Source organism: Triturus cristatus, chromosome 4_1 (genome assembly GCF_964204655.1).
Source record: "Triturus cristatus chromosome 4_1, aTriCri1.1, whole genome shotgun sequence".
Classification (NCBI taxonomy): domain Eukaryota; kingdom Metazoa; phylum Chordata; class Amphibia; order Caudata; family Salamandridae; genus Triturus; species Triturus cristatus.
The window spans coordinates 1,041,487,876-1,041,511,366 of NC_140585.1; the positions used below are offsets into that span (position 1 = coordinate 1,041,487,876).

The window sequence follows — 23,491 nt, forward strand, 5'->3', positions numbered from 1 at the left end:
AAACACATTTTCAGTTTTTTTTTGGAACAAAATACATTGTTTTCTTTTGGCTGGTTACCTGAAGTTCAGATTGATCTACATATTACCAGAATGTGCACGCATGATTACAACAGAGGTTATTATGAAACAATGTTGCCATTCAGGTAGATTATGGACCACAATCCCATTAAGATGAATATTCATTGTTTAATTTAAAATCAGTTGTATCGCATACTCTCTTTGACTTTATTCTTAGGGTCTTTCTTTTTTTGTATTCTTTATCCCTCTTAGGTAATGATGCCAAAATAAATGCTCTGCCATGTAAGCGTGGATGTGTACAACCCTTTCTAAAAGCAGGAGTGATAGATTTCTCCTCGGGAACAATGTTGACTGCAAGCATAAACCAGGCATCTGTTTTAAACTTACTACAGAAATCTAAATGGGATTGTCTTCGTTTGGCATCAATGCATTGTGCGTTGTTAAATTTTGAGGATGTGCCATTTTGGGAATCACAGGTAAGCAAATTCATTCCTTAGTAATCAAGAATTGTATGAAGTTTTATGGGGTCTTTGTTTCTTTTCTTCAACATCCGCATCTGCTGATACCTCTATTTATAGAGTAGTCTTAATAGACATGAATTCATCTCACAAGTCAGAAAACCTGTTTTTCTTAGTGTTTCCCCCAGGCAATGCTGTGCTAGAACTAATGCATATTAATATAAGCACCGTGCATCCAGAAGTATTAATATTCACTTTGATAGCAGTGAATTTCCTTTCACGTAATGCAAGAGAAAAGGTTGCTATTCATCGTTGAAGTTCAAAAGAAAGAAATGCTGTGCTTACAGTTTGCTTAGGTCTAACCCAAAATAAATGGTTACTAACATCTTTGCAATGTTTACTACCAGCCTTAATGCTACTTCGTATGCAAAAAGAAAGGGGTTACCATACATGTAATTGTACAATATTTTAATCTGGCAAACACGGCAACCTATGTCAGTGAAGGCACCAGTATAACTCTGGTATCTCAGCACTGCAGAGAACATGATTTTATATCTAGATCCAACTGCCACGGCAATATGCTCATGTGTGGAAAATGCCAAATGGCAACATTCTTTTTTAACCTTTTAAGGCTGAAGTCCACTCCCAGCTTAAGGGAGGCCCTCTGGTCAGCCAGATTGAAGAATTTCCATGGCCTTGTGAAATAATCAGACAAGTGGACCTCAACAAACCAACCTAATCGGATAACTTTGCCTAAAAGTGGGTCAGAGCCTCCCTTGATACTCTGAAAAACTAAAAATATTTTTAAGCTTCTGGGGTCAGAGCTTACTTATGGGGGTACCATTGCAGTTCAGGTACCTAAATGTGTAATCTCCACAGAATAACCAGGACACATTCCTAATGTGGATACAAATTGTAACAGGTCTGCATATGTGTATTTCAGTCTCCTCTAATTTAAAGTGTCTAATTCACATATGTATTTGCTAATGAGTCACCAGAGTGGCCTATAGTCCGGTACTTTATTTAGGCACTGTACAGGCCCCAACACACAAATGGGAGTGCCTCAAGAGTCCAACAATTGTATTCTACAGCTTGTTATTTTGTTTTCTCCTCCTTTCACGAAAAACACATAATTCTGTGGTGGTGTTCCCAATATTCGCTTCTCCAAGACCAAAATAATATGGGAGCCGAAGTGTGAAGTCTCAAAACAATTCTCCTTATTATTCTTAAAAACATCAATGAAGCAGCCAGGCCAATGCGTTTCCTCCTCTGAAAGTACTTCATCAGGGTTTATGTATTTCTTTGTAGCAAAATCACATCGAAGTTTAAGTGTGAGGGAATCCGTTCTCCCAGAGATTCTTGGAACACTCATATTGCACCTATATTATCATACAATAATAAATGAATGCAGCTTAATATCCTCACCCCATTACATTCTGTAAGCTTAGTCCGAGTAGCATGAATGCCACCACCCCCAAGTACAATTAAATTATTGTTTTGCATTAAAAGGGGGCCTCCAACAATCTGAAATGAGCTAACATCTGCCTGTTCTGTTTCTAAGTGCTCTCAGGTTGAAACCATCATGGCCCACGCAAACACAATGATCATTTGAAGTCCCCGGCAAGTAATTAGGTCTTGCCTTGGACTTTAGCAGTTTTATATAGTGCGATCCAAAGGCTTGTGCGCCTTACAGGAGCATGCACCAGTTAATTGACCAGGTCACATTTTTTTTATTATTAGTATAATTATTATTTTAGGTACGGGTAGATTAAGTGATTTTCCAGGATGTTCAACCGATGCCGAGACTCGAACCTGGTTTCCCAGTTTCAGAGTTGACAGCTACACTAGGTCTATCTAACACTATCCTCTGTCCTTCTTATTTACCAGCCACTCAAACTCAGTGTTTGCTTTTTTCCCAAAATGGAATATTTTATGGCCTGAGTCAGAGTATCGGAAGAACCTGTGAGGCCCGTCCTGGCTCTCGACGGCTTTCCCATGTGGCGGTGGCGCTGGGGGGTGGGGTGGGCTGGGCTGTGACCCGCAAATGCTGTGGGGTGGCATCTAGGACGCCCCAAAAGCACTGTTCTCCCTTAATGTCCTGCATCACAGTCATTATGGAAGGCTGCCCTCAACTAAAGATCCCCTTTGCATGGGACCTCAGCCCTGCACCATATTGTACAGATGGACGAGCCAAGAAATAAAAGGGGCGAGCTGGGCCAAGTGGGTAGACTTGGCTCTTTATATCCTTGCACGAGACGATCCCTAAAAGATGTTTGTCATGTAAACATACGACAAACATCACGGAAAACATAATGTCTCCTCAACATTCTAAAAAGTGTATTTCTTTAACTAGTGTAAACTTGACATTAATGCCTATTAAATCAAATTATAGATTTTGTACATCTGATATTCGGAACTACGGTATTTGAAGGTGCGTTCATATGCGATGGTGAAGAAAAAGGAGGATCGGTAAAATAAAATATTTGCCTAAGCTCACACAATTTGGTTAAGCATGGAAGCCATGACTTATCTAGGTTTTCTGGTGTTACTTTTGTTCAAATCCACACCTGAAAGGTTTTCTATTTGTCTACCCTTTTTACCTGCAATGTTAGTGCTTTGTTTTTACCTCTTTCTGCATCAGGGTAGAGAGAGGAAGGATGAGAGGCGGAAGCCACATTAAAGCTCCAGGTTCCACCAGGACCTCAAGCTAAGCCAGAGCCAGGCTTCAGGCTTTAGCCTGGCTCGAACTTTGTGGCTTGCCAACCTCTACCCTTTTGAGACTGTTGCTAGCAGAAGGGGGTAGGGCAGTCACACTAGAATTTGTGTACAGGCAGCCCTGGCACGGCAGTACTGTCAGCCCATGCTGCACCGTTTCATGCAGGGGGCATACCAGTGGCACTGCAAATGCCCCACTTACATCTCACCAACTTTTGCGCGTAGGAAGTGGAGTGTTTACACATTGATTGCCCACAATAAAAACAAGCATTGGCTTAGCCAATAGGTCTTGCCTTTGGGACCTTATAAGTATTTAGTTATGCAGCACAATATCCTTGGTGCAACAACATCAACTGTTGCATGGCTAAACACTTATAAGGTCCTAAAGGCGAGACCTATTGGCTGTGCCAATGCTTGTCCTCTTCTGTTTTTTTTAATTTTTATTTTTTTTATTTTTATTGGACAACTCCAAAGAAATCACAGACAATGAGGTCATCAATAGCGAAAAAAAACAAAAATAGGAAGCAAATCATACATTAATACCAGTACAATCAAAATGAAAACATGAGAGTTCGTATATAATCCAGATAGACAATAAGAACTGTTGTATTATAAGGAACTTAATACCAAGGGTTTATGTATTAGTTTGAAACAGCTGCAGTGCACCATGCAGTGACGGGAGACCAAATCTTATCGCCTCTTCTTTTAGACTTAGGGCCCCTAGTTGCGTATATTGCAAGCTCGTAGTTATATACAGACAGAAATCTGGAAAGCCACATTTGAAAACTAGGGGCATCACAGTTTTTCCATAATGCAGCAAGAATAATTCTATATATCGCAGTTCCAATAAAAAGGATAGCTTCCTCATTGGAGTTCAATTTTAGCGTACAATCCTATCCAAGCAGGCAAATGGTAGGGGACTCGGGCAATTTACGCCCAAAGATCGCCTCCCAGAATTCCCAGATCATTTTTTTTAATAATGTCACCTTATCACAATAGTAAAACATATGAGTTAGCGTGGCGGGTCCACAATTGCACCTTGGACATTGATCGTTACTTCTTCTCCCCCATAAAAATAGCTTGGCTGGAGTGAAATAGAGATTATAGATGGTTTTGTACAGTTGAGATTTTAGGTTAGTGGAAAGTAATAGTTGTGATGACATGGCAAGAACCTTATCGATGTCTATATCTGAATTATCGAGCCTATTTACCCATAGTAGTTCTGTCTGTATTATATCATCTGGTGAGTTCTCGTGGAGAAACGTATAAATTGTACCAATTCTGGAAGAAGGGCTGGTGGTAGCTTCAATAAGAGAGCTTCTAGTCCAGCTTATGTTAGGCAACTGAGAGTTTATACTTGATCTAATTTGAAGAAATTTTAAATAATCTGTCGCAGGTGTATTGAATTGATTTTGGAGAGTAGTAAAATTGGCCTTCATATCTATACCCTGAAAATCATAAAGGGAAATAATTCCCTGTCTCTCCCACCTGGCAGAGATAGCGTCATTCATGAGTTGCGGTAATATACATGAATGCCAGAGTGGAGTATAACGGCTTAGCCTGGGGATATTCATAAATTTTGTGATTCTTCGCCAAACTTTCCGTGCCCCGATGACAGTCTTGAACTTAACTTTCTTATAGTAACTGGGCTCGAGTTGTCTTAACAAAAGTCCTCTTGCATTGTGTCCAAGGGCTAGTTCATATATGGACGGAATATCAGACTCTTCCCGGTTATCTACTGGGTTAACCATTGGGTGCAAGTTGTTTCAAAAAGCAAGCCCAAAAATAAAGAAGTAGCTGTGGAATTGCCAGCCCCCCTCTGTCAAGTGGAAGAGACAAGTATTTCAGCGATCTTCTGATCTTGCCATTTTGCCAAACAAATTTAGAGAACTGTGAATCCAGAATTTTGATGAATTTATCATCAACTAGCTAAGGGATAGCACGAAATAAATATAATACTTTAGGAAAAACAGTCATTTTGATAAAGTTCCCTCTCCCTATGATAGATAACTGCAAACTGTTTACCCTTGTAAGATCTTGACTAATTGAGTCAATCAGGGGTTCATAATTGGTTTTAATAATATTTTGTACTGTTGTGGATATATGGACCCCTAGATATGTTGCCAGTTCGGCCCGTCTCACATCCACAAACTGTGTATTTGCTGTACATAATATTATGGTTTTATTTTTATTCAAGGAGTATCCTGAATAGGCACCAAACTGCTGTGTAATTGCCTCTATCTCGGTTATGGCTGTCTCGGGGTCAGGTGTAACAATAGCAACGTCGTCTGCATATGCTAGGACTTTAGTTTCATACCGTCCTGTCACCACAGGTGTAATCCTGTTACTTTCTAAGATTTTGAGTATCAGAGGATTGATGTAGAGGGCAAATAATATCGGGGAGCACGGGCATCCCTGCCTTGCTCCTCTTGAGATTTTGATGGTATTAGATTCGCACCCCATAACCTGAAGCTTAGCCCTTGGGTCAATATACATTGCCTTGATTGATTTGATGAACCCATGCCCAAAATTATATCGCTCTAAAATAGCCCACATAAATTCTCATGATACTCTGTCAAATGCTTTTTCGGCATCCAGGAGAATCATTGACATCTGGCCACCCGTTGTTGCAGTGATATCAAATAGTGTAATTACTCTACGGATGTGATCGGTAGTGCCCTTTCCTGGGATAAAGCCATGTTGCCATGACGTGACCAGATGCGCAATGACCCCCCTAAGCCGATTAGCAAGTATTTTTGAGTAAAGTTTCGAGTCTGAGTTTATCAGTGAAATTCGGCGGTAGGAAGATGGAGAATCAGTAGGTTTACCTTTTTTAGCAAAAATGACAATGTTTGTATCCTGCCAAGATACAGGCGTGTGACCATTCCACTGGGTTCCAAGAAATAGGTCTAATAAAAGTGGTAATATTATTTTACCTAAGACTCGGCAAATCTCTAACGGCAGTTTGTCGGGGCCTGCTGCTTTCCCCGAAGCTAGTTCTGCCAGGGCGAGTTCGACCTCAGTTATTGATATTTCTTTCTCCAGATTATTTTTGATGGCATTATCCAACCTCCTATCTGAGCAAGTTACAAAGTTACCCAAAAATGTATTAGTTTCCTCTTTATTATAAGAAATGTCGTTCTGATAGCGGCTCTGGTAGTAGTGTTGGAAAATATCAACTATATCTTTTGTTTGCGTATAATCTTGTCCGTTTGATTTAATTAAGGAGATAGTATTTTGAGATGCCCTTTGTCTTGTCCGTAAGGCCAATTGTCTACCAACTTTTTCGCCATTCTCGTAGAGATTTCTTTGCTGTGTTCTGAAGGTTTCTGCAGACATCTTTGAAATTGCTTTATTTAGGTCGTTTTTTAAGATCAAAATCTGCCGTAGTAGATCTGAGCCATCCGTTTTTTGTGCTAGTGATATGGTATGCGCGGTTTCTAAGCTGGCTAATTCACCCAATTTCTTAGTGAACTCGGTGGTCTGCTGTTTCTTGATCCTAGCTACATAGCTGATGGTTTCCCCTCTGAGCGAAGCCTTGAAACAATCCCACACTATATTTCTAGGGGCGCTGTAGCGGTTAATATCGAAATACCCCTGAGCCCAATTCCTGATAAAATCAACATAGTCGCTGTTAGCCAATAGTTTCCTATCGAACGTCCAGACTGAGGGTTTCCTAGCAGTGCTTGTTAGATTGATGGTAAGCACTAGGGCGTTGTGATCAGAAATTAACTTAGGATATTTTACGATCGTTGCTGAATTGGAGATACTTCTGGTGGAAAATATATAGTCGATTCTGCTGTATTTATTGTGTGGATTTGAAAAAAATGTAAACCCCGGGTCCCCTTGGTGTTTGAGCAGCCAGATGTCGGCTAAATTATGACTCCTAAGAAGTGAATTAACAGCTTTAAACACACTAGGTTTGTGACCATAATACCTATGCCTACCTAGAGTTTCACTAACTAAATCTAGTGTGATATTGAGATCGCCGGCCAAGATCAGCGGGCCAGGCCAACCAGCCAACTCCACTTCTAAGCTTTCGAACATAGATGGGTCATCTATGTTTGGCCCATATACAGCACAAATGGTTAGCCCTATGGCAAGCTCAGCAATTACCCACCTACCATGCTGATCCGTTGCTTGGCGTGTGGGCATTCCTAAGTATTTCTTGCCTAAAATCGCCACCCCCCGAGTATTGGTTGTTTGAGTTGTAGTAGCCAAGATGTTGTAACCCTGTATTTTTAGTAGGCTTCGCATTGCCCAAGGTAGGTGCGTTTCTTGCAGACATATAATATCAAATGAATTTTGCGTTACTATCTCAGACAGCCGCCCTCGCTTACCTCTGTCATGTAGCCCTGCAATATTCCAGCTACAAATACTTATCCTCCTCATATAGGTAAGTTTTTGGTCCTTTTACTGGTACTGATATTTAAATCTAGATTTGCCTTATAATACCAAGATATATTATGATGTGTTGTGATAGTTTGAGTTCTTTTATTTGGAGTTGTCTGCATTATTTCAATTTTGCTCCCTTCCCCACCCACCCCCCACCTTCCTGCCCCGCTCCCAACATAAGGCAGCAAGACTCAACAAGAGTCTATTAGTGATGGAAGTGCATCACGCTATCCGGTCCCTGATCGGTCGGCCGAGAAGGGAATACCGAGCCGTCATTTTTTTGGTTTTTTTTAGACCTTTTATAGACCCCTCTTCCCCCCCCCAATTATTATTTTGTTTTTTACGAATATATTTTTTTAACAAATGTCTCACAGACCACCGACCCCCCCTATATTATGTTGATGGACATTCCACAGTGTTTGACACCTCTTCCCCAGTTAGTAATATTCACATTATGTTGACATATTTTGGATTGCTTTGGATTACTTAGATAGCTCAGACAGACTCAGCCGTGCCCTGCCTCTTATCAATTATCAGACAGAAACAATTATTTTAAACTGTCCAGGTATTCTTGCGCTGCTATCTCCGAGACAAAAAATTTCACCTGCCCTCCATATATAACTTTCAGCCGCGCTGGGTTATTCAGGTACACTATTGCCTTTTTATCTTGGAAGAGTTTTCACACTAGAATTTGTGTACTGTCAGCCCATGCTGCACCGTTTCATGCAGGGGGCATACCAGTGGCACTGCAAATGCCCCACTTACATCTCACCAACTTTTGGGCATAGGAAGTGGAGTGTTTACCCATTGATTGCCCACAATAAAAACAAGCATTGGCATAGCCAATAGGTCTCGCCTTTGGGACCTTATAAGTATTTAGTTATGCAGCACAATATCCTTGGTGCAACAACATCAACTGTTGCATGGCTAAACACTTATAAGGTCCTAAAGGCGAAACCTATTGGCTATACCAATGCTTGTCCTCTTCTGTATGTAGACTGGGGGCCATCTTTGAGCTGCGGTGCCAGAATTGGGTAGTCCAACTTCTATTGACTGTAGTTCTCATAGACATAGTAGTCTATGGTGATAAAAACCCTGGCCTGCATTTGAAATCAAAGCTGGTTATTTGGAATGCAAATTGGGAGAGGTTTCCTGTCCTGCTGTTGACATGGGATTAAAAAAAAGTTTGAAAAACTTTGCAAACAAAAAAAAAAAACACATGGAGAGTTTATTCACAATTGGTGACTTCTCTCTGGATGGGGGCGAGTTGGTGGCCAGCACTTGTACTTGAAATGAGGGGTGTCCAATGCAGCCCCTCGATGGCCGCATCTCTGCTCCACTATCATGACCAGGGCAAAAGAGAAGTTCACAAACAGTGACTAAAATATACTCCTTTACTAAATCGGTGTCCATCCTCAGTGCTTCAAATGGAAATCCAGAAGTGCTGGTACTTACTCCTCAGAGGACCTTCTTGCTCCTAAATATTTCTCAGCCCTGGTGTGATGTTTTTTAAACAGTGCTTCATGTCACTCAGTTTGCCCCATAACAGAGAAATGGGCAAGGGCGGGGCAGAAGAGCTGGAAAAGAAGGAAGCCGACCAGGGGGAGAGGAAATGAAGTCATGTGAAAGAACCAATGAGAAAGAAGCCTTGTGAATGGAATAATCTTAGACAATTCTTGTGTGTTGTATCACACAGCAATAGAGCTCAGCTGATGCCAACGTTAGGACTCTGTTCTGCAAGGAAGATGCAGAAAAGCTTTGCAGTGGCTTAACAAATTCATGGGGGCCACATGGAGGGTTGGGGTCCCACCTGCACCCCAGGGGTCTGTGTTATGCCCCAGGAGCACGGCCATTTCAGCCGGTAACTTCACCACGGGATAAATGTTAGCCTGCACTTTGCAGTTTTACTGTGGGTCGCAATTGCCAGTCGATTTCAGGTTTCACAGAGGCATAGCAGGATTCCCCGCACATATCACAATTAACCGAGCCGCTGTTAAAGAGGGCCACGTGTTTATTTTACATGGTAGCCCTTAAAACTAGGATGTTCGTGTTTCCAAGCACTTTCAGCATTGTCAGAGGGCGAACTGAAGCACAAAGAGAAAGCGATTTGCCCAAGATCACACCATTCAGTTCAGTTTGTGAGCTGGGACTAGGAGCACAATCAGTAAACATCGACTTCCCATAAAGGCCACCATTCTGGCGCTATATTCTGTCCTAAGCATCTGGGCGCAGCAGCGTCCGCTCTCCAGTTACAGGGCGTGGGGTAAGGGGCTGCGGCAGCCTGTCCGGTCCCTGTCACATGGAAGCCATTTTGGTATTTTGTTTTGATTGCATGAGTGTTGCGTGCACTGCCAATCACTGGCTGCTTTTCAGAAGTGCAGCAGCTCGGAGGCCTTCAAGTCCCTTGGCCTGTGACATATGTGCAAACAGGAAGTTAACAGGTTCATGTGTCAGCAAGATTCACAAGCCATATTTGTTCTCTCTTGGAGACTTGGCCAGCCCTGCACTGTGGGGGGAGGCCACACGGGTTAGCCGAGAAGCCTACACCACAGGCATGCCTAAGATCACACCATGCGATGGGGCGACGCTGGGATACAACCCAGAGAACAAGCCATACACACCCTTCCCTGAAAAGGAGTGACAAGAACCACAGGTAACTGAGTAAATGCGGGCTGTGGGAACAAGATATCCCTGTGTAGCGTTAAGCACATTCTAAATATCGTCAGTCATATTTTAACCTGCTCTGTCCTGGCACACTGCCCTTATCGGACCCTTTCCGGTGATGTGCCTCCCACAAACATGAAGAAATGAAGGCTGTCTGCCCCGGCTCATTTAAAGCGCCGCCTCCGATGAAAACTTCCTATTGACATATTTTGTAGACATTTTTATTGTGCCTAGTCTTCTGGTAGGAGGGGCTTTCAGCGCTGTCATTCAACAGTGGTATCTGGACTAGTGAGTATTTCATAATTAAAACAATTAAGAGAGCTATAATGAAGAAATACAGCACTGAGAAATATGAAGGAAAATTTCAGAATGGCTGATAACTCATTGCACAGTAGGTTGACAGAACCATGATAACCTTAAAACACAGCTGCTTTTTGTGAAATTTGTATTTGTTGTACGTAGTAGCTCAGAAGAAGGGTGGGAAAAAAGATCAGAACAAAGTGATTTCACACCACATAGCTAAGGCATTCTGGCAAAACAGCAAAACGTATCCTAATTATTTGCATTCACAATGTAGCAGCACCAAGAAATCCGTAAATACTGTTAAAGGTGCGCAGTCAACATATGCTTGGATGACGTGTAGTATCATATGTATATTGTGGCTGGGCATCTTGTGCCGCGTCAGGAGACGCACAGCAGTAGCTCTGTGTCTTTCTGGCCGACGTTCTAGGTTCCAGCTCTTCAGAGGACAGTTGGAGTGAGTTGGGCCATTGCTCTGGAGGTGCAGGGACCTAGTTGTGGGCTCCTGTGAATAATGAGACAATAAACGTGTCTCCAACGTTATCCTGCAGTGGTCTCTGTATTTGATACCCTGCAACAGGAAGATACTTTCATGTCTTGCTTTACTATGTTCAATACAAGCAGAATCATTCTGGGCACGTGTCCGATCAGGCGCAAATCATTAAATCAGCACTGGTATTTATTGCTTTAATTGCGCCTCACAGAAAACACAAAGCCACTCTCTAAATGAGTAGTTAGGAGGCATTCCTGTCAAACAACAATAGATTACGAGCACCACCACCCCAACTTCACCAAACACATCGCATTTTGCCCGCAAGTATTTAATAATAGGTAAAATACTTAATGACTTGTGTTACGTTTGTCTGTTCATTCTACCCCTTCCCGCTCAGAAGTGCAGGTATTCAGTACTGGCCCAGTTAAAGCACTGGCTGACCTTCAAGGAGAATTATAAAAGGAATATAACGCTGCAGCCACAACTGGAAGAGAAAGGGCACACGAGTGGTGCGGCTCATACAAGCCTCTGCTAATTACAATTTGTGCAAACAAAAAACACGCCCTGACAAAAAAAAAAAGCATTGGCCGCGCGAGCGGCCGGGAGACGCGATCTGGGGGGGGGGGGGGGGGGGGGGGGGAGGGAGGAGATGCGGGAGTTCTGTGCGCGCACTTGGCCCCTTCTCTAATTGTTCTGTCTGCTGCCATGTGGATAAGAAAACTGGTGTGAAATAGCAACAGGGAAGGGGGCAGAGAGGAGGCTCTGAGGGAGAGCCATGTAAAGCCATATGGCTGCTTTGCCTCGTGCACTGTAGCTCTAAGCCAGCGTTAGCACTTTGAAAACTCCCTTACTAAATGTCTCGCTAGCAGCGCATGCGCGCTGGCTCAACAAGACCTAAAAAAGGCGGATTGTCAGGAATTAAACTTTATAGTTCATTTTATAAATCTACCAAGTGGCACAATGACATACTGTACAGTGTTGTTGGCTAAATTGCCAGAATTAACCTGAGGGGTTATACAAGACATGGAGCAAATTGTCTGCCATGTTTTTACATTTTACAAACACTTGTTCATTTAAAAAAAATCCTTGTTTCCAAGCAAGAATAAGCTCTGCTCACATATATTGTGAGGGTTCCATCATTCACATGCATAATGTATTTAAAGCAAGCATTGTTATATATTTTTTGCTATGGGAATTATTCTGGCAAGCTTTAAAACACAGCAAAGATTGAACATGGACAGCAGTAGTGTAATGCTTCCTAACACAAAGAATAAGCAAAAAAAAGTTGGCAGTAAAAGGAGAAACAATGCACAATTGTCTAACACTTACATGATGCTAGCTAACACACTGAAGAGAGAATGAGATGAGATAAAGGAGTGCTGTGCGCTCTCTGTAAATAAGCATACAAGAACCACAAAACTCCTGAAAGCTACTGTCAGCCTCTTGTTGAATTGCCACATATAAATATACTTACAAAGGAAGATGACCTTCATATACCTAGTGTGACATGCTTCGACATCTAGCACTGGGAAGTATACAAGGGGAGTATTCTTGGCTTATTGTACAGTCTCCTTGTTATGGGTTGCCTAGTTTGGATGAGGGTACACCCCTTATGCCTCCATTTACTTTCTCCTTTTGTTAAACTGCCAAAGCTATATTACGATTGTGGATTGTTGAGCTAAAAATGTTTTTTACTGGTGGCTCACTCCCGCAAGAATAAAACAAGTAGGATATGGCAATGGACCCTGCTTTTCTTTTCCTTTGACATGTTTTAGAATGCAAGTTTCAACACTGCTTCTGCAGGAGAGGGCACCTTCTTCAGGACTAGAGGTCTCAATATTTCACATCAAAAATTGTGAAACAGTCTGTTTTATAGGGCTTCTTTTTTGAAAATAAATGTTATTTGTTTTTACATTTGGGGAAGGAGAGGAGGAAGGCAACAGGATTAACAACCGCACAAGTAAATTAGCATTTACTGTTACACGTAGTGATAGTACAAAGTCTTGTAGACCACAGCCACATCAACAATGTAATCTTAACATTTGCAAATGTTGATATATTGGCTTCCAGATCTTGTAACAGATCTTGGTCAGCGCTAGTTAACCACGCGAGGGTAGATTTCCCCAACTGTTGGGGGCGGAGGGGGGGGGGGGGCATACAACAGTGACAATATGGCTGCAGCTGCAAGTACAGTCATGGAACTTTGTTTCCACCGTCTAGTTAGAGTGTGGTTAGGGGCCTGCAATGACATGATCTGGTAAAGCTGTTGCTTCTATGAGCACCCGTGCTGAAGTTTGCATGTAAGGTATGAGCGGTGATGGGGAAATGGAGAGTGTGAATAGATGGCTGGCGGGAAGTGTCTTCCACGCTTTGGTGGGTGTGCTACTTGTTGTTCCCTTGGCGTATACCAGATATTTGCGGGAGTTTGTCTTTTCTCACTTGAACCTGGAAGTGTATAAGAGCGTCCCACTCCACAGAGATTATGCGTTTATGGCGCTTTCTGGTTTCCTCTCACTGAACACTGGGTCCTCTGCAGTTGCCCTGCGGATGAGTGTTATAGCATGTGGTGGCTGGGGGGAGGGGCGGTCTATCTGGCCTCCAGTGCAGTGTGATGGCACACTTGGCCAATAAGAGTGCTAGGTTGGCATAGAGTGCCTCAACTTTATGGTGCTTTTTATGCTTATAGATGTCTAAAGCGCTTGCTGCCCAATTATTTAGGTCAGAGTACCCTCTTACCCCTGCAAGTGTATCGTATATAATCTTCCAGTATTGTGTGACGACTGGGCAGGACCTCGCTCACATAAGGCAGCAGGTGCAGTCTTCCTATTCCTTCAGAACTTTTTCAGCAGTGCAGACTAGCTCAAACTTCATCGCGTAAAAAACTTGTATAGTTAAGGCATAATTGACATGTAGGTTACAGACTTATTTCTGGAGCGGGTACTTCACTCACCACGGGGCATATATATGTACAAAAGCATTTTTGCGGTCGGAAACGGCTTGGCTCAGCAAGTCGGGCCGTTAACAACTGTAAAATGCATTTTCATACGTACAGAGCACAGATTGCAATTCGTTCACATATTATTGAATCACAATTTATGTTTATTGATTCGGTATTTGGAAGCAGCGTGTTTAGGGCGTTGCTTCCCAATACCGAATCACATTGGTATGTGTGAATGTTTTGCAACCAAATAACTGTTGCCAAATATTCATTTTTTTTACTGACACTTAAAGGGTGGTGGTAACCATTTGCAAGTGGGAAGGGGTCCGTCCCTATGGAACCCCTACTTGTTTGTGAATGTTGAAGCAAATATTTCTTAAGAGCAGGAAGTGCTCCATGGGACCACTGCCTAGTCTTATAAAATGAAACTTAGACGTTTCATTTAATTCTTTGTAATGCATTCCGTTTTACTTTAAAGGAAAAAGAGGCTGCATTGCTAAAAAAAGGTTTGCTTTATGAAAAAGCTGTCACAGACATGTTGGTCTGCTGACCCAACAGGCCACTATCCCTGTGATAGCTGCAATTCCCAGTGGGTTTCAAATTGTAAGCTACCATAATAATAATAATAATAATAATAATAATAATAAGGTAGGCCACTTGCGACTCCATAAGGAATCGCTGTTTCCAACTTGTACGTTATTGTACTTTAGGAATTGCGATTTCCTGATTGCGATTTGCAAAGGATTGCAATAAGGAAATTGCAATCACTAACATTTTTGTACATATGGCTCCAAGAGTAATATGTAGGTGGATGAGACGTTGAATACGCATATTATGACACCATTCTCACTTACCCACATCAGCATCCTAAAAGTCTCACTGCTGTCACTCGCCAGTTGCTGTTTGTGTTGATCCTTTGGTTTTCTACATATTGAGAATTAGTTGTTACATAATACATCATTATTATTTGGAGCAGCCCAGCCATATTCTGAGTAATTATACTCTAGAAGGACACACAGGTGCCAATCTCTTCAAAAAGATGTTGAATGCTCGTGCACAAGTTGCTGTCCAATTCTAGCCGGTAATGCATCTGTTTAAAATGTTGAGGGCCCTCATTGAATTTGTGGATGATGAGCTTCAATGTACTTGCCTGGACTGGTCCATTTCTGCACTCCATTAGTCTGTTAATCAATTGGACTCTTTCAAAGAAATCATATTAATCAAAGTAACTGTAAAAGTGTTCAAGTGTAGACTGGAGGACACAGCGGCAGGGCCGGAAGAATTTCAAAATTTTGTTGGGCTATTACTTTCATGCCGTGCCTGCTATACTTTGGAAATGGTAAATTGTACAAATAAAAGAAAAAAAACAGTGATGGAGATTGTTTTTTTACAGTCGAAGGTAACCTGTATGATGAGGTAGGAGGAGGTGTGATCCTAGGGTAAATCTTAGTTATAAAGATTATTAAGCTCTTTGTCTTTCTCTGGTTTGTCATGAGTCTTGTCAATATTTTCTTTAAAGTAGCATATTGGGGGGGGCGAGGCCAAGATGGCAGCTGGATAAGACGTATGTCTGTGTCCCTCTGGCTCCGCCACACATAAGCCTTGTATTTGTACCTGTCCCTGGCCCAGCACTGGCGTGCGGGGTGTCTGATCTGACTCCGGGATACCAGCAGCTACGACGGAGCTCAAGACCGCTGTGAAAATGTGTCTGGGATTGCTGCTGTGGACGACGGGAGTGGGAAGGCCTACAACCGAGCGGAATTGAGCCGAGGTGGGGCGTCCAGGTCCTGAGCTCGGCCCATCATTGCAGAGCATCCGCCTGCGCCTTGGAGTAGAAAGGCGTGCGGGGTTCTGGAGAGGTGCTGCCCCTCAATATTGCCTCATACGTTCTGGTGATGACTCCAGGGGAGCCCCGGCTTAGCTGTGGTGAGCGGGAGGCCCCAGAGAACCGACTAGCATGCAGGGCGGCGGATAGTGGGTCATAAGGAGAAGGGCTTATGGAGAAATGGTTACCAGTGTAGTGTCTGGCACAGACTCTGCAGCGTGGAGAGAAGTAGCAGAGAGCCTGGAACTGCGGCGGCACCACCCACCGTCTTCCCAATTCGACAGGAGGAGCAAAGGAGGAGACTGGTGTAGACAGCGTGCTACCATAACGGAAATGCCTCCCCACAGCTCTGGGATACTAGCGCAGCGCCGGGGCCTGGGGTGTCGGATCTGCACAGGGATACTGGCGGCACCAATGGTGCTCAAGCCTGCTAAGAAAAGGTGCCTGCGACGGTTGCTGTGGATGACGGGAGTGGAGAGGCCTACGGCCGAAAGGAGGTGGAGCGTCTGGGCCCTGGGCTCGGGCCGTCATTGTGGATCGTCCGCATGCGTCTTCACGCAGAGAGGCGTGCGGGCTACCGGAGAGATGCAGCTCTTCGATATTGCCCCATATGTTCTGGTGACGACTCCTGGGGAGCCCGGATCTTGTAGAGGTAAGCGGGAGGCCCCATCGACGTGCAGTGTGTGCAGAGCAGCGGATAGCAGTCCGTAAGGAGCAGGGCTTGTGGAGAAGCGGCTTCCTGCGTAGAGTCTGGCACAGACTTCAAAGCGCGGAGAGCAGTAGCTGAGAGCGGCGGCACTACCCACCAACTACCCAGGGAGACCGAGAGAACAGGAGAGGGGGCCGAAGTAGACAATGCGCCACCATAACGAAAGCGCCTCCCCGTGGCTCAGGAATATGAGCGCAGCATAATTTATGCCCCCACACTGCTGGCGATCTCTCCAGGAAGAGAACTGCGACCTCACAACACTCCATACGCCTTGCAGAACACGGTAGTCTCGCAGATAGAGACTAGTTGGTGGTCGGTAGAAGCGGGGCCCGCGATCCGGGGTGAAAAGTGGTGAAACGTGTGCAGAGGAGCCCCGTCTGACTCTGACCCTCCCTGGGCCCTACAAGCATGCAATATTAGATCTCAGAGCTGCGATTAAGGAAGGAGTGATTTGACTGCAGCGGTTGGCCTATCCTAGTTTATGCAGCCTATGACAGTATAGCCTCAAGGGACCGGAGGAGAGGGGCTGGCACGGAAACTGGTGGAGTGAGGGAGAGAGGGACTGACTCACTAGAACTTGCCAGGAAATAAACATCAACGGGACCCCCGAGATCGATACTTGATCCACAGTCCAGAGGGTTGGTAGCTCCAGTCAGTGCGCGGACGACTGCACATCCTTTGAAGCTATATAAATAAACATAATAAAAGACAGACCTCCTCTCTCCCCCCTCAGGTCCTTTACTGAGTGGTTGACGAGTGCCTCCTCTTCACGCTGATTGAGTTGGTAACGTCCCTTGGTTGGGGTGCAGCGAGACCTCTCTACTCCGCACTCCGAGTGTTAGTGCTTTACGGTTTAGGAGCTCACAACACCGCATTGAGAACCAAGCCCTTGGAGTACCACAGGAGTGGGTACTCCAAGGGCCTAGACTCTACCATGGCTGCAGCAGGAATAAAAAACAGAAAGATCGGTGAAAAATATGTTACTAAAACAACCTGGAGTAGGTGGCCCAGCAGGAGCAGCCTACAGCGAAGATGGGCTGTAAGAAGTAGCTGAAAGCGCTGATAGTCCGGTAATTAAAGCATTCATGCCAGCACTGTTTACATCCCTCAAGGAAGATCTTCAAGAGATGAAAGGGCAACTCTCTACATACCTGAAGGAGATCAAGCATGACTTGAAGGAGGTGGGAGAAAGGGGGATTGCCCTGGAGGAGCAAGACACCAGCATGGATGAAAAGGAACAGCACATAGACCTTCAGGCCCATGCCGAAGATCTTGAGAATCGCCCTCGAAGAAACAATGTGCGTATTAGGGGTGTGCCCTGGCAAGCTGAAAGAGACAACCTTAGGGCCTACTTCCTTGCTCTTTTCCACCATGTCCTGGGCAGCAACCACCCCAACGACATCCAGATGGACCGAGTAGGCCTTCCAAGAGGTAACAAGGGCCCGCCGCCAGACATACTACTATGTGTCCATGATTTTCAGCTTAAAGAAAAGATCATCCTTAGAGCAAGAGAGGCCCCGTCTGTCCAGTTTCAAGGACATTCTCCACCTTTCTTTCAAGACTTCGCGGCATCGATGCTGTTTAAGAGAAAAGATTTTCGTGCAATACCCACTCACGAGAGCAAGGAATCTCATACTCATTGGGACACCCCTTTAGGATCATCTTTAAATATCAAGTACAGCTGCAGCAACCCTGCTCCTTAAAGGAGGCCCGGGAGGTGTTGGAGAAAACAAACTCCTTTGTATCTGAACAAGATAGCAAACCCAGGGAGAACTCAATGCACAAATACCCACGATGGCACCTGGTCGGAAGACCCGCTTCTAAGCTCAAACCGGACCCTGCAACGATTGCTAAAGAAAGGGAGGCGGTAATCAGTTCGCTGTCCTGGTTACCGGGCTGACCAACCAACCTCCCCCTAACTAGATTTATAGCATAAGCCGGGATGGCTCAGTCTAGGTGAAGCCGGGGGGGACCTACGGACTCTGCTCATAACTCCTGATGGAGAACATTATTTCACCTCTTGATGGGCCACGGGAGTTGAGTCATGAGGAACATCAGTCGGTCCACGACTCCTGTGGGTTACCCTATTTAGACAAACTCTTGTCGCCATTTGTCTCCTTAGTTTGGGAGTTAATTCTGTTTTTGGGTGTTTTTTTTTTCCCCTTTTGCCTGCACCAGTCGCTAAAGGTCCTCCTACACGCTCACTGATTGTAGTGTTAGCCCTTTGTAACCTGTTGAGTACCTTGGATAGTAACTGGCTTGCCACATATCTTTTAACACAGTTTAGGTAGGGAGTTGAAGATTGTGAGTCTCAATGTTAGAGGCCTAAATAACCCTGAGAAACGTTCAGCGATCCTCTCCCTACTGGATAATTCGGGACATTTGTTTATTGCAGGCGACACATCTCCTTTCGAAAGACACTGCGTGCATGCAAACACGCCGCTTTCCACAGCAATTTTGGTACTCTGGTCTCGCTAAGAAAAAACGGTGTTGCAATTCTGGTGAGATAAAATTTTCCTGGGAAGGTTTTTTCCACAATAGCAGAAATAAAAGGACGCTTACTTGCATGTTAGAATTCATTGGGAGAACACATATATTACACTATCTTCCATTTACACCCCAAAGACACAACAGGAGTCTTTCGTTCTTAAGGCCTTGACGGAGGTGCTAACATCTCCCGATGCTGCTATCCTGGTAGGTGGAAATCTTAATTTGGTGATGGCTACAGCGCTTGATCGTGTCAAAGATCGGTTCAGTCGTGGGTCTTCTCAACCGAGGGTTTGAGGTGGTTAGCAGATAATGACTTTCAGGATGTTTGGCGTACTCATCACCCAGGGATTTTACATATTACTTTGCGGCCCACAAATCGTACCCACGACCGGACCATTTCCTAGCATCCAAGTCGCTTATGCCTCGACTGGTAGACTCTTCCATAGAACCTAGATCTCTATCAGATCATGCACTGATTTCGGTCAATATACAGCAAGCCTGGGTCAATCACGCCCTCCTAGATGGTGCTTGAGAGAGAGCCTCCTGCAATCTCCATTGGTCTTGGCAGCAGTAAAAGCCAGGCTGACATAATACTTGCAAACGAATGATGTAGGAGCCACGTCCTTGGTGTCTGTCTGGGAAGCGTTAAAACTGGTAATGAGGGTGGAATTTATTGCAATTTCAGCTGTAGAAAATAAGGTCGGCCGGGAAAAGCGCCACACGTTGGAACGGGAGGTAACTAAAATGGAATCCATCCTTAAACGAACTGGGGCCCCGAGAATATGGAGAGAGTTAGAAAAAAAGAGACTCCTACTGAAACGCTTGGAATAGATAGGGCGGAATACGCACCGCTCCGGCTTCGACATACATTTTATCCAAGCAGCGACAAATGTGGTAAGCAGCTAGCACAGAGGCTCAGGGCTAAATGCTGGCATCATTAATAGCTTTGATTAGACGACCCACAGGGGAAGACGTTTATACCGATTCGCAAATCATAGACGCGTTTAAAACCTTCTTCCAAACTCTCTATTCTGATCAGGACTCCCCATGGGCAGAGTCCCACTCCTATCTTGAGAAATGCCCACTCTCTAGCCTTCTGAAATCTACTGCAGATCAATTGGATCAGCCGATACGTATAGAGGAGGTAGTTACTGCAATTGCCTGTCTAAACATACAAAAGGTCCCAGGTCCAGATGGCTTTCCCACCCTATTCTACAGGGCTTTCTGCCAGGAGTTAGCTCCCCTTATGACTCCATTATTCAACTCATTCCTTGTGACGGGATCTGTAACAGATTCCATGTCGGAAACCGCTATCTCGGTAATCTTAAAACCTGCCAAAGACCCCACTGATTGTGGGTCATACAGACCTATAAAGCTGCTAAACATTGACGCCAACATATTTGCCAGCATCTTAGCAGCTCGCCTAAATCCACTGATGGCGGCCCTGGTGGATCCCGACCAAGCCGGCTTTATTCATTCCAGGCAGCGAGGGGATAACTCTAAACGTCTTTTTCATCTTATGGATGGCATCCAGAGATCACGTAAGCAAGCACTGTTCTGGTCAATAGATGCTGAGAAAGTATTTGAGTAAGCTGGCCATTTCTGTTTGATACTCTGCGGCGAAACGTACATAAAATGGATAAGCTGCATCTATTGGGCTCCTAGGGCGATTTCTGCTGCGTTCCCGATAACCCGGGGTATGAGACAAGGTTGTCCTCTGGCCCCTTTCCTGTTCGCTTTATATATGGTGCTGCTTGCACAATGCTTGAGGGAAGACCCACAGATAGAGGGGTTACGATTTGGAAAGGACTCACATAAGATTAGCCTTTATGCTGATGAAGTAATACTATCGCTTACTAATCCACAGTTCACCCTTCCAGCCCTAGTGGCCAAGCTGAATAGCTTTAGAGACATAGCGGGCTTAAATGTCAATCTGGGCAAGTCACAAATTCTAAACGTCTCGGTCCCTCAGACCCATGCAGAGACCATCCAACACCAATTCCCATTCCAATGGACACACAAGCTAATCCATATTTGGGTATCCAGCTTGCCCCGACTATTCAAAGAACTGTAATCCTGAATTATACGTCTCTGATAGACCAAACGACAAAAGCATTACAGTTGCACGCGACTTAGGTTGGCTTGGTTTGGTTTGGGAGAATTGCAGCTGTCAAGATTATGGTTTTACCTCGTATCCTTTGCATCTTCCAAACAATACCCATGGCTCCACCTCCAAAAGCTCTCCGTCAACTACAACTCCTAATCAATACATTTGTCTGTGGGGTGGTGGGGAAACGCGATTATCACTTGCCCAAATGACGCTTTCCAGGCGAGAGGGGGGAGCTGGGCTCCCAATGAGTCATAGATACTTTCAGGCATCAAATCTTCGATATATAGTAGAATGGAATTGTCCCCTTTCAGAGAAACACTGGACCTTTATGGATCAGACAGTGGCGGGGTAAACATTTGGCTAGAGATTTGGCATGACTGCAAATACAGGGCATGGGGACTATATTCCTCCACTGTCACCTCGTTGACTTTGAGGGTTTGGGATGCAGTAGCTGGTAAGAAAGGTTGGACTACCTTCCCATCACCCCCCCCCCCCCCCCCCCCCCCGGACGAGACTGAGGTATTTTAAAGATGGAGGGAAACTGGCTGCAAGAGGGTAGGCTCCTTGTTTGATAACAAGGGACTAATATCATTCGAACAATTGCAGCAGGACTATGATATCTCTCAATCTGATGCGTTCCACTACCGCCAATTACGTCACTGGGTAACGTCTCCTGCTTGCCAGCGGGGGCATTGCGCCCGCTCACGGCTTTTGAAAAGTGGCTTGTGTGTAAAAAGGACGATAAGCGCCTCATTTCTTAGATATGTTCAATGTTCACTACCGGAATCACGGGGGGACGTACCAAAGGGAAACTTCGCTGGGAGGCAGAAGGTACACTCCGACAAAAAAAGGGCAGATAGCCACGATCAGACATATCACACAGCGCATAACACAGCAGGGACGGAATCGGCTTACAAAGTGATATTGTATTGGTACTTTATGCCCCCCTGCAGTCACAGCTGGGATAAAGACCGATCCGAAAAATGTTGGAGGGGCTGCGGGCTGACCGGATCACTAGTGCACCTACTATGGCACTGTCCTAAGCTGCAGCGCTATTGGGAAAAGGTTTTGGACAATATAGATGAGGCCTTTCATACTTCAATCCCCAAAATTCGAGCATACACCGTACTGGGCTTATCAAATGCTCTGACCTTTCTCCTTCATTATCTGAGGAGTAACTAGATTGTGTTAGCCTTATTAGCCACGCGACAGGTGATTCTAGTCAACTGGGGGACGTCGGCCATATCAGATATTAGTACTTGGTTTCTGAAACTCTGGCTAATACTCGCTATGGAGCGAATGTCCGTAGTGGCTGATCAGAAGGGTGAGTCATACGCTGAACATTGGGCCCCTTTCCACCAAATGCTCTCCAAAGAATTGCAGGAGATTACATGTCCTTAAAATTTACAAATTCTACGATTACTTTGGCTAGATGTTTCCCAACCCACATCAACGCCATAACAGGGTGGGAGCAACTCTGTATACCTTACACATTCCAAGCGCTCTATGGGTTCGGGGGGAGAGGACGACTGCTGCGGTGCTTAGGGAGGGGGGAGGGGCCGTATTTAGGGTATTGAATTTTTTCTATTTTTATTAATAAGTGTTCTTAAGTTTTGAAAAAACTGATTCTACTATGGCTGCCAGCCCCAGGGTTGTTGGCACACAGCTGTGTAAATCCTCTTTCATGGCGCCCCCGGCCAGTGATTGTAGGCAAAAAGCTGTGTTTCTTCTATCTTGAATCACCTTAATTCAAATGATTGGTTCTCTAAAGTATCATATTGCACCCGTAGGTGTAAAAAAAAAAAATGTAAAGTTGAACAACTACCTATGCTAAGTTGTATAGATTTTAACGTATATGGTGCACAAGAAATTTATTTTGCTGTGAATTTGTAATTTATGCAGCTTTTCTATACAATTCTTTTTTTTTTTTTAATCATAGAAAGAAAAAAAATGTAAGTGATCAGAGATCATTTCCAGTTAGCTAACCCTTCCTCAACCAGCAGTGGTAGAAGTAAATAATGTTCAGTGTGTTTGTTCTGTCATCTTAAATCTACCTTCTTTTTCATTGTCCAGAGTTTTAACCCCCTTGGTACATTGGCCTGCATACTACTTTTGGGAGTCACTATTGTGGCACTAAAAGTCCATACACTGAGCCTTACTTCAGTGAGCGATTGAAAGTGAATCTTGCTCAAGGGTTTCACGGAGCATAAACAGATATTTTGTAGTGCTTTAATCCATCCAGCCACTAACTTGCGTTGTGAGATAGTGTGAGATAGAGAAGCTCCCAGTTAGTAAAAGGAAAAGGTTACAGAGCTCTGATGGTAATGGAGCCGAGATTAGGTTATGGGAGAGGTGGAACCAAGTATTACCAGTGTA

The 23,491-nt window shown here is 44.4% G+C and overlaps 1 protein-coding gene across 2 annotated transcripts in view; it reads left to right on the plus strand.

Annotated features, from left to right (window-relative positions):
- Positions 1-23,491, plus strand: part of GSAP (gamma-secretase activating protein) — a 762,740-nt gene that overhangs the window by 531,149 nt on the left and 208,100 nt on the right. For both annotated transcript variants that reach the window (XM_085654015.1, XM_085654016.1), the window contains one exon: positions 271-494. In XM_085654015.1, coding sequence (XP_085510141.1) covers positions 271-494 — 224 coding nt within the window. The remainder of the gene's footprint in view (positions 1-270; positions 495-23,491) is intronic.